This window comes from Embiotoca jacksoni, unplaced genomic scaffold, assembly GCF_022577435.1.
Source record: "Embiotoca jacksoni isolate LCO1_2020_lvr unplaced genomic scaffold, fEmbJac1.0.p SCAF_17, whole genome shotgun sequence".
NCBI lineage: Eukaryota > Metazoa > Chordata > Actinopteri > Embiotocidae > Embiotoca > Embiotoca jacksoni.
This window is the reverse complement of record NW_027185307.1, coordinates 8,556,376-8,574,974: the sequence shown is the minus strand read 5'-3', so window position 1 is coordinate 8,574,974 and position 18,599 is coordinate 8,556,376. Positions and strand designations below refer to the sequence as shown.

Here is an 18,599-nt window from a genome sequence, read left to right as displayed (position 1 = left end):
AGGTTTTATCACACACAAAAAATTCCGTTTAAGAGGGAATTAAAAAAATGTACTTTACAAATTAACTTTAAATGGTGTTTTGACGTTAACTTGCTTTGAAGGCCAAAGCACAGGAAACTGTGGCGGCCTCTGCTGCCCCCTACAGTCATTATCAGGTTACTGCATGTTTCCACTCACCTGTTCCTGCGTCTTCGCCTCCCGTTGAAGCGCTGTAGGACTTTACAGGACAACAAGTCGTCTTTATCGACTGTCCAAATGTCCTCCTTCGACAGGAAGCCTCTAAAAGTGGTGCCACCGTCCGGAAATGTTTAAGCGCCATTTGCTAACAGTGTAAAAAATTTTTTTTAAAAAAATTAAAAAAAAATCTGGAGGCTTGAACTCCTAAAACAATCCACAAATTAAGTGCTAAATATTTTATTTAAAAAAAAGAAAATATCATACTCAAAAAAAAACCTCTCAAAGCCAAAATCCAGATTTTAGTCGATATTCTTTACGAACTTCCAAACAACTGACGTGAAGGTGCAACACTTAAACACTTCCCTGACGGAAACGAAAACCAGTGCACAAGGTTCCCGGACAGAAACTTGGTGCATTGCAGTGGTCAAAACTGCCTACACACAGCAGAGGGCGAAATTGAGCCTTGTTAAATCAACAGTTTCCCCTGCAACGCATGCAAGGTTTTGATGTCCAGTAAATAACGACAGCAAACCCCACTTTTAATTTTCTTTTTTAATAAAAGATTTCTCTTTTGTGTTGTTGTTGTTGTTGTTTTTTACACGTTTTAAGGCATCATGCACAGAAAATAAGTCATACTAAAGGCATTATGCTTACCATCAACCAAAAATTATGTTCTAACATTTGAGTCGCTGTTAAAAAATAAGTTTGTACAAATATGGCATGTAAGCTGGCATGTCAGTGAATCCCAAAGCAGAACAGCACCTGCTTTCACAGTTTTTGTAAACATGGCTTTGAGCAAAATAGGGCTGAGGAAAAGTCAAGAGAGAAAAGGGAAAGCATGCTTCAACGTGGGGCTAAATTTCCCCCAAAATCATGCAATGCATTTTAAATCATATTTACAATGCATCATTTTACTCTCAACAGAGATCTTTTTTTTTGTTGTATTGTATTAATTAAAGTTAAGACATTAAAAATGTTGTCCACATTAACAGACAGACTGACAGACAAAAAAGACAGATGTGTCCATAATATTCCCCAACCCAGAGTCCCCAACACAGACATTGTTCAGATTGGTCAACAAACAAAACACTACAAGATTTTTTTTAAATACGTCAAGTATTGGAGTTGTACTTCCAGATGAATCATATCATCTGGAACGACCACAAAAAACTGACGGTGCCTCTAAGTTTTCTTGTATTCATTTTACAAATTTGTGTGAACAAGCCCAACTAGGGCTAAAGATTAGGTTTAAAAAAAAAAAATCTTGTAGTGTCCACCATGGCAGACATCCGGGAGGTGCCGGGAGCTTTGGCACAGTTGTGTCCAGTTGTGCTCTTCTGTGGTGCTCCGTGTGCGTTATACTATATTGAAGACCATGGAAAGATACTGTTCATATGAAACCTGGATCCAGCCGTCTTGGTCTGTATCGTACCGCCTGAAAACGTCCGTCAACCTCTGCGGAAAGGACGGAAAATAGTGAATCAATGCATAACAGTAGTAAAAGATCATGTGTCATTCCTGCGCAGTCTTTAATAGAAAATGTAAACACGTATTCGTATGCTTTAGTTAAACTTGGCTACTTTCTTTAAACGTGTTTTGAGTGTGAAACTACAGAGAAGGAACAAATTGAATCAAATGGGACTTTCTTGAGAGATTTATCTAAAAGGGAAGAGTGAAACGTGTTTTTAAAAAGGAAACATAAAACTCTGCTTTTAATCCGAGAGTTCCTCGTTGTGATGCCAATGTAACACAACCTTTGCTCATGTATGCTAATGCAGTGAGAAAAAGTAATAAATCCCATTACAGCACAAACAGTTTCAGTATGAATGAGTTACCTGTAGTACAATGCAGCACTGGATGAAGTCATCGAAGGCCACCTGTCCCTTCCTCTGGCGGTCGAACTTATCTATCAGAGTGCCGTAGAACTGGTCCGATAGGCGATAGCCTACACGCAACAGCGAACATCATGTCAACAACATTTCAAAGGCATCCGACACATGTCTGCATTTTTTTTACATGTATAGATCTGAAATGGGTTTTGACTTCTTGGTTGGTCTCTGTTTGGACACACCGGCGTAATCAACCTGAAAGATCACCTCTGGTTTTTCAGTCCGAGGCCGATAACAACTTTTTAATGTGCGTTCATGAGCAACTGGGATGAGGAAGAACACACCAGGTGGTTTGGGAATATCCCACCAGGGGAGTGAGAGGTTTTTGAAAGCTCTGAGATGTAGGTTTCATGTCTTTTCACATGGTGAAGTAAGACATGTAAATGCACTGGGAATAAGGTGGAGTAGCACGACCTGGTTATTCTAGCATCCCCAGTGTTGTGGCTTGGTTAAATGTTAAAAACTGCAGTTCATCAAAATGTGTAGAAATGAAGTGCACAAATACTATCGACCTCTGTTGGTTTATTTGTAAGACGACAAGGTTATTTGTCACATATCTGTAATGTGACAGTGGAAATAGAGCAGATTCCCTGAGGGCAGTCATCGTGCCCGTCTGTTGTCGTCATGGGAACACTCTCAACTAGGAAGTGGGACGTTCCGCAAAAGGGGTCTGGTTAGGTAATGACTATAAGTGAACCATAACATTTCTAAAGTGAGTGCTCGGCGCTGCACTACTACAGAACGGCTGAGGCAGACGGACCAGTTGTGGCAGACATGTTGTGATTTAGTCTGATTAAAGGCAGGACCGGCACCATCAGGATGTTCATCTGTTTTAACAGAGACGTTCAGCTGATCAGCATCATCAGCATCATCAGCGACAATGTAAACAACACGTTAAATGTGAGCCTTCTGGCCTTTACTGCATTTAAATAGACTTCAGTAATATTGCTGGAGAGTTTTAACACACAGAACAAAGAAATACAGAAGGCATGCAAGGTCAAACAGAAAATATTGACATTTTTAAAACCCTTTTTTTTTTTTTTAACCTTTTCATGTACAGTGAACGCTATTGCATCATCCCATATGAGGCTGATGTGCAACTATGCCATCAAAACCCATGCATACACAAGAAGACAACATTTGAATAGCTGTCCACTGTAGCGACCTCTATACATGAAAGGGTTCAAACTTACCACTGATGTAGTACACATTATCATTCACCAGTTCTGTAATTTAGAAATGGACACTAACACTGAGCTTCTTCCTTTGAAGTGTTCAGCCAACAAAAAATTACAATTGATTTACTACATGAGTGGTGAGTATTAAAAGAATAGGGATATAACTCCAAACACATATGGAGCTACTGAGAAGACAAACCCCTGACCTCCTGACCCAGGGGAAGAGTCAAGAGGCAACCACGCAGCGCTCCACCACTGTGATCAAACTGAAATTAGCATACTTTGCTGCTCACCGAATCCAGTCAGGGCCTGTTTGAGCTCGTTCTTGTCGATGAAGCCGGAGTTGTCCCGGTCGTAGGTCCTGAAGATGTTTTGCCAGTCTGTGATGTACTTCCACACACCGGCGAACTCGTTGAAGTTCACGCCGCCTTTGTTTTCCCTGTCGAACATGGCTGAAGGGAGAAGGGAGGAAATCGAGAACGGGGTAAGTTGTGAGAAACATTATTTACTCTGTCTCCGATTCAACTCTAGAGACACTTGGAAGAAACTCGGTGACATGAGACTCAGCACACCGCCACATCCAGTTTAACAGCTGTCAGAGAGCTGTAGAGGGAATCGGTCAGGTCAGAAACACTCACACTTGACTAACTCATGAGACTGCAGAAAACAGATTGATCCCCCCCACACACCTAAACTCCACTTCTCCTTACAGCCATGCGGTTCAATCCAATTACCTCCAAACAAAGGGAGTGTTATCACAGGATATGCTTCTTGCTGTGGGACTATCAAACAATAGATTTACAGCGCGTGGTACAGTGGGAAGGGGAGGCATTATAGGGATTTACTCTGGAAGCCACAGAACAAATGTGGAACAAAGTCCACATCACAACCAGGGAGGGATATTAGTAACATATGTTGGGTTAAAGGTGAAGTCAGCGGCTTAAAAGGTAATATAAATAAATCAGCCACATTCATTCAGATTCTAGAGGGGACATACTCTCAAATATAAAAACGCTGTGTTTCAAATGTTGTACTCGTGCACTAACATTCACCATTTTGAGTGCATATGTGCGTTCATGCTGTCAGTACACAAACATGCAGTGTGCTACAAGGACCAGGATGATGCGCTCAAAACGGTCCAACAAAGAAGTGAGAAACGTTGGACACTTTCCCCCCCAAAACGGTCGCCATCTTGGCTCTTTAGAGGAAGGGGGCGGAGCCACCGGCGTAAAGAATTTTCTAATTAAGGTGTCTGAGGAAGCTGCAGCTGTTCCTGAACACAAAAGTGTTTCTTTTTCTACTACTGATGCTGGACAGAAGAATCTGTGTGTTTATCGTCTTTGTTAAACAGAGGACACGAAAACACATTCATTTCTGGGTAAAATAATGAATACTGCAGATATTTGGATGGTCAGTGCAGAACGGCAGTGTGCTTTTTGAAACAACATTAATACGGTCTACATTCAAGTACTACACAAGGACGAGTCCTAACATGGGGGAGCACTAGTCTACTCAGGGAAGTATGTCATACAGAAAACAGCATACGTGTAGTTTGTTTACGTTTGTGTGTCAAAGTCCGACACACAGTACAACTGTTAAAAAAAACTCTATCAGCAACTCCCCTGCAGGGTTTTTAACCTTAGCTGCATATTACAGATTTCATAAAAGTGTAAACAGATCAATATCTGGAGTCTGAGCCAACTGACAGCTGCCCCGCGGGACCAACTTCCCCATTTGCTTCCTTCTTCCTCCTCTTATTGATGGCTGCAGGTTTCCACTCGAGCAACACTTTCTCAGGCAAAAGATAAAGTTTGTTTGTGCCCCCAGATTGAACACAACTTAATTAAATTAATATAATTGCCATGGCGAGGAGGCAAAAAAAAACAACCTGAATAGTCTGCGTACAAAAGGCAGCTGTGTGAGAGCTGAGTGTGTCTCACTGTCAGGAGTTACTTACATATGATGGAGCGGACGGTCACCGGGTTGAAAGGAGTCCATGTGCCTGTGAAAGAGAAGAAGACCGGTTACAAACACACCAAAAGTATCTACAAAAATGTATTACTTTTAATTTGGTGAAGACAAACGAAAAGAAAGATGACGTAGCTCCACAGGTAATCATTTTAACAGAATAAATGCTTTAAAAACTACATTTTTAGGGGAATCTTGTAAGTTAACACACAGGTGACGAAATGCAGAAGCTGTAACGGCTGTGGTAAAAAAAAAATGTTAGCAAACATCTGGAGATTGCAATTTGAATTTGACATTTTCTGAACAAAATCAACACATTTCTTGTAATTTTGGCGTAATTGTCACATTTTCTCAAGATGAATACTTTTGTGGTGCTTCTATCTATTTTTCGAGACCACTGCTGTATCTCCTCATATTAACCGAAAGAGCGGGTTAATCTGGTTGAGTTTTTTTTTTTGTCATTTTATTATCGTGGGACAACAAATTATGGCAAAGTTCATTTTAATTTTAAGATAAATAACACAATCATTATTTGTCAACCAATATATATTTCCTTTATTTTCACTGTTTGTTTTACTTGTGTAGATAACCGATGAAAAAAAAAAAGCCTTTTTCACATATTTTGACAAAGCACAGATTTACTACATTTTATTCCATTGGAGTGTCAACATTTTGATGTGTATATTTATACACTATATCGTACCCTATAACGATCTCCAGTGGAACAAAACCAGTAGCGTCCATGCCATGTACATTACTCTCTGCTGACAACTGTACTGTGCAACGCTCTGCATTTCATAAAGGAAAAAATGACCATAGTGCAATTCTATTAATTTATAATCAGTCTGTCTTTAATCTGTCAGTGAGGATGAAAAGACGCTTCCTTATCAAAACAGGAAAACCCCCGGTGTACTGCAGCCTTTCCCCTGAGGTGCAGCACCCAAGTGTTTCTTCACAGAACCCGAGTCAATAAAGCCAGAGATTAAACATGCAGAGCACCAGAGCCTGAAACCTGCACACAATAATGGGATGCAGCAATCATTAATGCCGCTGCGCTTGTACTGCAATGACATGGCAAATCGTCTGCCATGAAAAAGATCTATTATTCTTGCTGGCTCACGGTCTCACTGTCATGGATTACCGGATTGTTTCCTCTACTCGTGTTGTACTGGAAGACATTTTGTTAAAGGAACAGTAATAATCTGCATGTGGACGAGGACAGCGGTCATGTTCAGTTCACACTAGCCACCAACACTAAAAAATATAGACAGTGGTAGGCAATATAAGTATTCACAAAATGGTATAACTGGTTCAGAGGATTTTTTTAAACCAGATTTTTTTTTAAAAGTAAGTTCAAGCTGGAAAAAATAGGATTTAAGATGACATTTTATGGCCTTTTCCTCAAACACTCAAATGTATTGTTCATCTGGAGGACAAACTTCAATTATATGTGAATACACTCGTCACTTAAGTTGTCAGAGGAAAAACTGATGGGCCTTTGGTTTTGGCTGGGTGTTCATACTTTATAGCCTGCTTCACTCTCTCAACTCAAGATTTATCGGGGCAGCTAAATCCTTGCTGACTCACCACCTCACTTTATTACAGGCTGGCCGACAGTTCAGAAGTGGGAGGAAGGAGGAGTAAGATGCAGAGAACAGAGGAGACAGAAGAACACATGAAATAGAAAGATAAGAAATATGGCAGGAGGATGATCCACAAAAGAGAAGAGATAGACATGAGTGGAGGAGGTGAACAAAACATTTGCAGTTTAGTTTTTGTTGCAGTAACTTGAACTCTCGAGGCAACTTTTGCTGAACTCGGATTCTTCCCTGAAACTTGATCTGCAGACCCTGAAACAGCAGCTGCAGAATTTTTACATCTTGCCGACGTTGTGGTGCCTTTTTCACAGTGCTGGTTTTTATTTTTCTATTTCCTTTCACAGTTAAGTTTGCCAGCAGTAAGCAGGTTTGCAGTGAGGGCCACAAGAGCTTAAATAACAGCACCTCATTTAAATGAAAAGATTTCAGGCCAAACAGATTTAGCTCTGTTGTTTATCAATTTTCACCTTGATTTCACTTTTAAAAGTCTTAAAGTGTCCAAATAAACTTTAAAAAAAATATGAAAAAAAAATACATTTAGGACTTTGAAACTTCAAGTCCAAATGAGGCAAAATACTTTACTCCACAAGACACCAGTCATTTCCTCCCTCGTCTTTGGTTTGTTGTATTGCTGAGTGGCGTTGTGAAGGACTGTGGATGTTCTGGAACAAACCAGGCTTGAGGCTTATGGCCAGAAGATATAGTTTTTGTTCATCTGCTGGAGTGCTGATCATAAATCATAAGAACATTGATGTTTTTTTTTCATAAAGCCAAATCTCTTTTTGACATCCAGGATGTGCTGGTGTCATCATTTCTTAGTCAGGTCTGTAAATGGTAAATTATTGGCATGAACACACAACGCAGCAGTGCAACAGTCCACATGGTTGATGTGCTTTTTCCACCCGACACGTTGTCTTTTAGAAAAACAGCGATCTTCTTCTGTCATCTTTTTAGCTCCATTAGCAGTGTCGCTATGGTAATGTCAGAGTCAGCCGGTTCACCTCATTGGTCCAAACTAAAAACATCAACAACTCTTCAATGAATGTTAATAAGTGAACTGTAACACTTTAATACGTGAACTGCCACTGCCAGCACGTTAGCATGCTGACACAGCATTTCCGTCAAGGACTGTTCCTAAGTTGAGCTTCAGCGGCGCTAGCGTGGCTCTTTGGTCTTGTTTTAACACAATCGTAACAGAAAAATGTAGATAAACATATGTAATAATATGTAATGTAATAAAAAAAAATATCTAGCAGTTGAAAATAGAGCTCAACCTTTTGTTCGGTTGCTATCGGCCCATCACAGATATATCATGTCAGCATACATGTTGTAAAAACATTTTGCCTCCATTACATATCTTTCTCACAAGTGTTTGATTACCACATTTCGGGCCGATATGTCAATATTGTATATTTTATTACTCAATAGTACTAGCATCGGCCCCCAGAGATCTGGTATCAATCAGGTTGTGGTTGACAGATCAATTTGTCACTACGATACAAACTGTAACTGTTTTGAATTCACTTCAAACACATCTCTGACATTTCTGTAGTGAAATGTCTTGTTATTTAGCGGATAGCAGACCCCCGACAGAGATCTGACCACGGGCACTGTTAAAAAAAACAACTGCTATTGCCTTTAATATCATGAAACCTTTAACATAAATTACAGTTTGAATATAGGATTAAGTCTCAAACGGTATCTCGGACTATATCTCGTTAAACCTGAAAGATGAGCAGCCGACCGGACAAACTGTTGCTCCTCCATCACAGCCATCAGAAAAAAGACTAAATGCGGAGCAAAGAACAAGTTGAGACCTATCCAGCCACACACACACACACACACACACACACACACACACACACACACACACACACACACACACACACACACACACACACACACACACACACACACACACACACCAGTAGCTAGCTGTGAGGTCACCAATGTATGCCAGACTGACTGCGGCTGCCCAGTGTGAGGTGTCCAGTATGGCTGAGATGTTTGTGTGCGTCTGACGGCAAACCGGGACAATGCAGCCTCTGTCCCGTCCGCACACTGAAGCTCTCTCACTGGTGAACCCAACCGCCAGTGGTGAGGTGGAGGAGAAGTGAGGAAGAGGGAGTATACTGTAGGAGGTGAGGAGAGGCCGGCTGGTGGAAAAACAGAGTGCACTGACCACAGTGTACACACACACACACACATATATATATATATATATATATATATATATATATATATATATATATATAAATATATAAAATGGCCGTGATGGAGGGCACTGAAACACTTGTAGCTAAACACTTTTCCAAACACATTTTAAATGTTCAGCCGGACACCTCACAGAGCCGTCACACAGACCTGAAACCTAAAGACACACCGACTACTAATTCAAATGAAGGTAGGAAACCAAATCCGAATTATCATTATCATCAACCAGCAATATCAATATTTTTTTCTGGGATAAGTTTATATTTCTTATTCTGTAACTGCTAGTTTAATGACAGTAGGACCCTGTCACCAGACAACAGGCATAGTCACTGTTCAACGGGTCAGCCTGCTCTGTTTGTTTTTGTGGTTTCTACCAGTCAACAGTCGTGATCTGTTGGACCGGCACCGAGGGGCTCAATTAATCCAGCCGAACACTGGTGCCTCAGACCTTCAGCTAAAAAGTGGAGCCTGACCGTTCCTGGATTTTTGGGGCCAATATCCATAAAAAAAAATAAAAAAATATGTATCGGCCCATATTCTCTTATTAAATACTGTATACATAGTATATGTAAACACACCTTTTTGTCCACAATCCTTAATATGTGCATATCAAAGACTTTTGACACTTGTTACAAAGATATGAAATGGAGGCTGGATATTATACAGTTTATTGTCCACACTGAACTCAAAACTCACAAATGAAACGATTTCTAATTAACCCCGAGCATCATTTTCTGCATTATGACCTGCAAAAAAAAAACTGTCATAACGGTGCATATTAGCCGACATATGCATAGTTACTGATATATCTTTTGCCAACATACCGTTCAGGTTTGACTAAAAATAACTAGGTCTAATAAAATGAGTGCATGAGGCCTCTCATCCACCAATCAGAAATGGCTAAGCAGGATTGATGATTACAAGGAGAGGCCACTGAGAAATTGAACACTGGCTGGTAAAACTCAGTGCTCAGAGATTTACAAAACGCTGCAGAAGTACAAGTGTGACGGGAAGGTTGCTGAACAAGCTCCTTGACTCCTGCCATTCAGCGATATCTGCGTGTCAGCAATTTCAGTGTATTACTGCTCCTACACACTTAAATAAATAACAACAGGGGAGTATAAATCTGCGTGCGCGGGAGAGGGCGGGAGCATGATGGCAAGTTGGTGTGATATCTGCTCACTGCTGAGCGAAGGGAGGCCAAAAATATATAAATATATATATATATTTATAGAAAACGGCGCAGCAACCAAGGATACACACAACACATGGCACAAAACCAATTACAGTCTCATCAGGGATGATACACCGCCACACCCAGGACTGAGAGACGGAGGAGACACGAGGGAGGACAAACGGAGAGGGAGACAGCAGAAGACTGAGGCTAAGTAAGAGAGATGAGTGAGACACAACGAGGGAAAGTTAGAGTAAGAGAGGACAAACAGACAGAGGACACAGCAGGCATACAGCCGGTGCCATGTCCTGAAATAAGAGAGGAGAGGAGAGGAGAGGAGAGGAGAGGAGAGGAGAGGAGAGGAGAGGAGAGGAGGTTGATTTCAGATGAGCAAAAAGGCATTTAGGCAGAGCAGTGAAATGAGAAGAAGAGAAGAAGTATGTGATGCAGAAAACCAACAGAGGATTGAAGAGTGTAAAGAGCAACATCCCTCCTGAAGCAAAAAAAAAAAGGAGGAGAGGTGGATGAAAATAAAAGGTTTAAGATGGACACCGTTGGCATGGCAGCAATGGCAGCTCGGTAGATGGCGTCAAACTGATCAGCAGAGCCTCGACAGACAGTCGGCGGGGTTGGTGGCTTCGGCGAGAACACTGCAGGACAGGAAGCAGTGCAGCGTGAGTTCGGCTTCACCGGCTCCGGTTCATATCACAATGAACCTGTGATGGACGGCTGGAGATCGGACCGCTCGCACACACAGCCAAGCGCACCAACACAACACCGAGATGTCCGGAAAAAAACAAAACCACGACCGAGGACCGTTGGCACAAAATCTGATGAAATGAACAACGCACACGCCCTGGATACATGTATGTGTTCGTGCATGCATACACAAACGCGCTCCCACACTAATCAGTATGCTGAGCCAGAGCCACTGCGCAGCCTGATAACAGCTTCTTTCACTGCTGCTGCTGGCTTCGACACTTCTTTTTTTTTTTTTTCCCTGCTTTGAAGTGCCCAGAAAAATGGGTTTCTGACGAGCCTAATCTGCGCTGAAGTCTTTGAAAAGATGCTGCAGCAATATCAGACTTAACTTGACGGGCAACACATTATATTTTAATGAGGGGACAAACATCAACCTGTGCTACGGTTTCCTGGGAAACACCACCATGAAATACACCCCTCATTAATCAGAACTGCATTCCAGCGCTGCTGTCTCACTGCGAGCGAGGTCAAGCAGCAATGCTGGTGCGCCATGAAAACAGATATTTGACCAGCTTCTACCGCTCTTCTGGGCAACTCGTCAACGCCAGCGCAAAACTGACTTCACTCGCCAGGATTTAAGCAGAGAAGCTGTATCATGTATTCAACACCGCTCCTCAAACTACCCGGCAGAATCACAAGTACACGCTTTTTTTTTTTTTTTTTTTTGGAGGGGGGGATGTGGGAGGACCCAGCGGGAAATTAAACCTTCACCCTGTTTGAATCCACCTCTTCATCCGGAGCTTCACCAGACCAAGAGAGTGACGGCACCTCCATCACCAGCAGCTGTACTCTTCATGTTGTATCCGCACGTGTCTTTTCAGGCTGTTTTTTGTTTTGTTTTGTTTTGTTATATTCTGCCATCAGATTTAATTGTCATTCTGCAGCACAGAAAGCACGCTGCTTAAATCTTCACTAATTATTTATTTTAATTTAGTTATTCACTGTATGAACACTCACTCTTACGGGCAACCTGATAAAAAATTATCAGGCAGAAGCAGGTTTTTAATTTCATTAGCCTGAAATGACAGCTGTTGCCACATACATATAATTAATTTTAGCTGTGGCTAACAAGTTGATTGAAATCCAATATCAGCTGATTGGAAATGTGTTCCAGGACTTGCATTTAATTGATTCAAGCTGACTCGTTTTAAAAATAAAAGGGGCAATTAAAAAGTTCCAAGACGGCTGTGCATGAACAGAGGAGCCCTGTGACGTGCACAGAGCTGGAGGAAGCTGTGACTTTCATCACTAACTATTCAAAGTTATGTCGCGTGATCAACTTGACCAACATCTGTTATACATTGTGACCACGGATACGTGCGCGTTTGTGATTTCAATATGAACCTGTAACTTAAGAGCGCACATAAAAGTTTGGGTAAAAACAGGAACAGGAAAAAGTCACAGGGAGCCAAAATCTCCAAAAACCTTGAGCACAGCGACGGCGGGAAGATTGTGCCTAAAGTCCTGTTATTATTCTTTGTAGATACATCTTGATGTACTTGTAAGACGTGCTGTATTTGTCTCTGAAACCTGACGTATCAGAAATATCTTACGTATTTGTTTGATTGTATTTGCAAAACAAAATCCATTAGTTTAGTTAATGTTATTTTTTTTACTACTCTGTTTTTGTTTGTGAATCTTGGGCATTTATAAAAACCTGTTGAGATATTTTTGTAGGTTTTGGTCAGAAATGACCTCCGTATTTATGCTTTATTGCTCCTATATTTAAACACGATGTTTCACTTTTAGTGTTTCAAAAGTATTAAATAAAGTGTTCGGTAAATGTAACTCTGTCCTCAAGTTTATTGTTGTTGTTGAAAAGAAAATTTGCCTAAATCCTGATATAAGAGCACCCAGAACCAGCTTCAGGCGTGAGAAAGGCTTCTTTGTTCAAATAAACAGTAATCCCCCAAAAAACAATGCAGAATAAAGATGCCTGACCTTTGAAGAAACACCGAATAAGAATTGCATGTGGTAAACTTGTTAGACAGATGTTCCAGGTTATTTATAAGTAATAAGTATAAGTCATTTCTTACACTTTCTGTTGTATTATATCTTTTAAAAACGGTTAAAAAAGCCCCTACCAAGCTTTTTTTTTTTTTTTATGTAGCACATTGTTCAGACTGGATTTAACAATCTGTCAGCTCCCTGCAGAAGAAGGATTGTGACAAAGTCTCCACCCACAACTTCAACTGGTCCACTGTTGAGTTGGCTGTCATCACCGGTTCAAGTATATCAAAGGGCTTTTCTTTGAAGCTGCACTGATAAACTTTTCACCTGCTTCTCTGTTGTCCTGGGACAAAAATAAAACTGCATTTATTTGTATTCAGCTCACCTGCCACCCAGGGATAAAAATAAACTCCCAATCCATTGTCTTAGGCTTGGCAGTTGCTTAAATCAAAGAGTGACAGAGCGCAATGGTGTGTGTCGAGGAGATTAGAGGGAGAGGGAGGAATCAAAGGAGAGGGAATAATAAAAAAGAAGAAAGGAGGATAAGAGTTGGAGGCTGAGGGAGGGGAGAGGGATGGAGGAGAGCGTAAATGGTTCGAAATAAGAAGATAAAAGGAGAAAGAAACGAAAATGGGAGTGGCAGAAATTTACGAGCCACCGATACTCACCATTCGATAAAGCCTGCTGAAGCTCCGAGTCTGAAATCACTCCGCTGCGGTCCTTGTCGACCCTGGAGAAGATAACACAGATTAGATACGGTCCGCTTTAACCACTTCACACCCACGCACGCTTCAGCGCACAATAGCAGCGGACATCCACACTCGCCGGCTGAAACTTTATCCCCCTGAGCGTGTGTTCACATCTCAACAGTCCACAGAGCATGAATGGTCGTATGATCGGAGCAAAGGAGGCAGCGAGGAGCGGCGAAAGACGAGCCAGACAAGCTCTGAGTGCCTGTGTGTGCCTGTGTGTGCCTGTGTGTGCCTGTGTGTGCCTGTGTGTGTGTGTGTGTGTGTGTGTGTGTGTGTGTGTGTGTGTGTGTGTGTGTGTGTGTGTGTTGATCCTGAGACAGCAAACTGAAGCCGAACGTTGGCATCCGCACAAGCGACTTTGACTATCAGCTTGCAAGAATCTGAGTCACAATCTGAAACACATTTCTCATTTGATAAGTGAAAGCAAAAGTGACCGCAGTGTGTTTCAGCTGTATCGTAAACTCGTAGCGTTACATTAAAGAGCCTCCCAGCGAGTCCACTGGCTCAGTGGTTGAGAACATGTGACTGCAATGTCCTCAGTTCGATTCGATTGAAAAGCAAAGACACATTTTCCGGATTTTTTTTTTTTTTTTTTTAAATAATAGATTTTATGGCTTAAACGGTCAAAATAAAAAAGTTAGTTCACGAGATTTACACAAAATAAAAATAAAATCTGGATTGCCTCTTTATCTGAAACCTGCTGTTTAGTGCTAAAACAATTAGTTAATGAATCAATCAGTCAAATGACAGACTACTAATTAACAACGTGATCGATCTGGACCATGGGAAATGCAGATTTTTCATCATTTTCGGGCATTTTTAAGAAATGATCGTAAAGAAAATAAATGTATGTGTCACGAATTCTGCTATGCAAATCAGTCTGGAAGAGCCACACGATTACATTATTTTATCGCTATTTAAGTTAGCGTAGGGCTGAACTGGAAGTCAGCTGGCTGGTCTGGTGGATGCAGCGTGCACGCCCTGCTCATAGAGCCCGTCCAGCACGCATTCATCACCGCAATGTCTCACCAGACACCAGACTTAAAGAGCTCGTACAGAGTACGGCGGCGAGAGCTTCAATCAGCTTCACGTGAGCTCGTATGTTAAAGCCCCGAGTGTCACAGATGCTCATTTATGTGTAAAACTCTCGAACGACAGCTTTAAGTGAAATGTTTGGTTGTTGTTTTAATTCAGAGGAACAACAGCAGATAAACAATGACACGGGAATCGCCCACTTTCAACAGAGCAACACAACTCTTAAGAAAACCTGAAGTCGCCGTGAGTGTTTCTCTGAGACACAAAGAACAGTTTGGAAACGTAGCTTCGCCAAACATCCAGTGACTCAGTTGTTCCTTAGCAACCTGCCTGCCCCGACCTGCTGACGCAGAGCTCGCTCGACAAACACAGCGCGAATACCAGCAGAGAAGAAGAGAGAGGGAGGAGACGGGGAACCCCCCCCTGGTAACAACAGAGACAGCTCAGGACCAGCCCAGCGCTGACTTTGTGGGCTGGGTTTCTGCTCCCAGCTGTGAGGCCTCACCGCGCGGTCACATTTCCATGTCTGCTGCCTTCGTGGCTCTCTAGATAAGCTATAAGTCTGTGTGTACTGCTGGCTTTACTTCCCCCCTCTTAAAAAAAAAAAAAAAAAAAAAAAAAAAACAGAAAAAACAAACATGGAGACCTGCTCGGTGAAAGAAAAACATCTCTCTTGGCGTGTCTACGTAAATGAGAGCTTTGTCACGGTGAAGGAGAGGAGTGGTTGGAGGGGGTGCAACCTTCACCAAACACTGACAGGTCAACTCAAAGAAGTGTGTGTGTGTGTGTGTGTGTGTGTGTGTGTGTGTGTGTGTGTGTGTGTGTGTGTGTGTGTGTGCGTGCGTGCGTGCGTGCGTGCACACTCCAGTATAAGCACCACCGTTTTCTCCTTCTCTTCCTCAAACTAACTCTCTGACTCGGCCTCAAGTGAAATCACCTCACCAGTGAAAACATAAAAAAGTGAAAGCATCATTAAAACTTCCTCTTGCCTGCAGAACAGACAGTCAACCATCTGGTGTTTCCATCTCGACACCATCAAACACACAACTTGTATGTAAAGCAGCCAGGCGATACATATTTTTGTTGTTGTTGTTGTTGTTTTTGTTAAACACACAGCAGGACTGAGCCGGTTACTCCGCTCAGACTTTCCCGTGTTTCACTGTTTCCTATTCGGCGATCAGGTTGGAATATTTGCTGGAGGAACAACGCCCGCCCTACTTTCCACATAAATTGGCCAAAAGTAAGTCGCCGTGGCGCCCACGGTGGAAAAACAGAACCACTTGCAAAACCATCTCAGGAAATCCTGGTGTCCACTTTCCATCGATGCTTTTTCTATTTTTAAGTCTTTTTGTCTTCTGTGAAGAACTAAAATTAACAGTGAAATCTCTCTTTCTTCACTTTGATTCTAAACAACTGTGGAAACGTTGAGTTTCGCAGACACTTCGTAGTGTTGCTGGTCTTGCATAGCAACAAATCTGTGTTGTTGCCGCGCTGCTCAAAATAAAGCGGTGTTGTCCATGCTTCTTGGAGGGCTGGGTCCAAACATTTTTGGCATACCAATGTCATGAGAAAGGAAAGAATGACTTCCGCGTGACACACTGAAAGTCAAGTCGCGAACGTGAAAACATATTCATGAAACAGACTGAATTCAAAGAGGCCGAGCGGCGCCGGACGCGGCCCTGCGTTCACCGTCACCAGGTGACAAACACCTGGAGAACGACCGACTCCTCTTCCTCCGCTGCCACGACCGCTCGAGGAAGACCGAAATCGGGGTCGGACAGGATCGAGGTCCAGCAGCGGGACGGTGAGTCACGGGTCGGAGGCGTGACAGGGACGGAGAGGCCTCCCGCGTCAGCTCTGCTCTGTCGACTCTGATCACATGACCGAGGGAATTCCAGCAACGGCTCGGGCCGGACGTTCACCGGGAGGCAGCGGATGAGGCGGCGCGACGCTCGTGAGAGATGACCGCTTTCGACGCGCATGTCCCAGCCGATGACGACTTCCGCACGTGTGCCGTCACGAGAGGCGCTCTTTCCGTGAGAAAGCGCCCCCCCCCCCCAAAAAAAAATAATAATAATAATTTTTAAGAAGAGACCAGATGTGTACATCTGACCTGATTCCTCTGAAGGTTTTGCACCACACATGAATAATTCGTTGAGGGTGTTTCGTGCCTTGCGATGCCTGCAGCGTCTCAATGTTGAGAGAGAGAGAGAGAGAGAGAGAGAGAGAGAGGAGAAAAAACAACCTCTGCAGTACTTACATAACTCTATAGCTTACTATTACCACGGGCCAAAGCATCATTTCCCTCTCTGCCTACTACTATGACCTTCTTAGCTGCTGACACACTTTTGACTCATGGTGGGCTGAAATTGATGACAATGAATGGTTGAAAGCTGCCACCGATTCTTCAACATCAAAATGGGAGGAGGACTAAACAGGATATGAAATATGATGTTATTCTTACAGAAACGAGCCTTGTCATACATTCATGCCAGCCTCCCATATATAGATATCCTGCGTCATACAGGGCTACAATTGTCAGATGTATTTCGGGGAGACCCCGTATTGAAAGGATGTTTGACTTGGAGCAGATTGGATGAGACACCAAGTGGTGGTAGAAGACGTCATCCATTAGGGAGTATGAGACATGTTTAAAAGACAAAGTTTGAGCTGAACTGGTTTTCTTTTGCTGGAGGGAGGGAAAAAAAAAACCTTTCAAGGACTCGTGGAGGTCCTTTGGATCCAGGTTTGAAAACTCTCTGAGGACAGCACTGAGGCATTTCCGCTAGATTTGGACGTCAATCTTACAAGCCGCGTGACGCTGCTGAGGCGTAGTAATGTAACGTATTGCAATATGACCAGCTGACTGACATGAAGTCGCTGCGGGCTATACTTGTGCACTGGGGCCGTAGTATTTCCACAACTGAGAGGGTAACCTCAGGGGCTGACAAATCACTGATTTCACTGCGGAGCTCTGCGTTGAACCAACAAATACTTGAAAGGACGCGAGAGTAAAGACAAAAATAAATAAATAAATATTCAGTCAGCACCGCCCAGCCTCACTCTCTTCCTCCCCGCGCTCCACCCGACGGCAGCGGAGCGGAGCGAGAGACGGGCGGGCAGCGGCGACCCACACGCCGCCTTTCCCCCTACTCACCTCTGGAAGATATTCCACAGGAAGCCCTGGTCCGGAGGAGCGTTGATGTGCGGGGGAGCTCTGTACGGACTGTGATACGCCATTTTCAAAAGAAACGCTCTTCTCCTTGTCAAAATCGTGCCCGAGTGCAGCTCGTATTTCCTCCTGCCGTGGGTCGCTCCTCTCTCGGCAGCTTCAATCAGACTCCGCCACCCAGCGGTCCCGTCACCGCCGGCCTCCTCGCGCACAAGGGGGCGTGGCCGAGCCATTCGCCACTCCCCGCAAGGGAGGGGGGGGGGGGGTGACGTCACATTTTCCTTTACTTTCAAATGAGTAAAAATAGAAACGGTTACAGTCAAAGTCCCTAAAAATTGATGTTCAACTAGATGAACGTAAACCCAGTGATTTAAAGCAACTAAGTACATTTACTCAATTAACATTTTTATGTACTTCTACTTGAGCATTTTCTTCCATTTTCTGCTATTTTCTATTATTCTATTCTATTCTATTATTTTATTTTATTCTATTATTTCTATTATTATCTTATTGCTTCTGTATGCTGCTGTAGCGAAAAAATGTCCCCTCGGGGATTAATAAAGTAAATACCTACCATACCTACTTATCCTTCCACTCTACTTCACAGAGAAATATTGTACTTTGTACTTCACTACATTTATCTGACAGATTTAGTTACTAGTTACTTTACATATCAACATTTTACATCTAAAGTATTCGTGTGTTGAACATATCTGTATCGTCACAGTCT

The 18,599-nt window shown here is 42.7% G+C and overlaps 2 protein-coding genes across 6 annotated transcripts in view; both read right to left on the bottom strand.

Annotated features, from left to right (window-relative positions):
- Window positions 1–634, bottom strand: part of LOC138199424 (enoyl-CoA hydratase EchA19) — a 54,280-nt gene extending 53,646 nt beyond the window's left edge. For all 4 annotated transcript variants that reach the window (XM_069151494.1, XM_069151493.1, XM_069151492.1 and 1 more), the window contains exon 1: window positions 178–634. In XM_069151494.1, coding sequence (XP_069007595.1) covers window positions 178–319 — 142 coding nt within the window. In that variant the 5' untranslated portion in view covers window positions 320–634. The remainder of the gene's footprint in view (window positions 1–177) is intronic.
- A 77-nt stretch (window positions 635–711) lies between these two features.
- On the bottom strand, window positions 712–18,066 carry pdcd6 (programmed cell death 6). Of its 2 annotated transcripts, none has more exons than XM_069151496.1 (6): window positions 17,855–18,066; window positions 13,579–13,640; window positions 5,202–5,246; window positions 3,526–3,696; window positions 2,013–2,122; window positions 712–1,632 (listed from the first exon to the last, which is right to left on the bottom strand). In XM_069151496.1, exons 1-6 carry the CDS (start codon window positions 17,935–17,937, stop codon window positions 1,534–1,536), a joined length of 570 nt encoding a protein of 189 aa, XP_069007597.1. In that variant the 5' UTR covers window positions 17,938–18,066; the 3' UTR covers window positions 712–1,533. The 2 variants fall into 2 exon arrangements, with proteins under 2 accessions (XP_069007597.1, XP_069007598.1); XM_069151497.1 differs by having other exon boundaries at window positions 3,538–3,696; window positions 17,855–18,061.
- Between the last annotated feature and the right edge of the window lie 533 nt (window positions 18,067–18,599).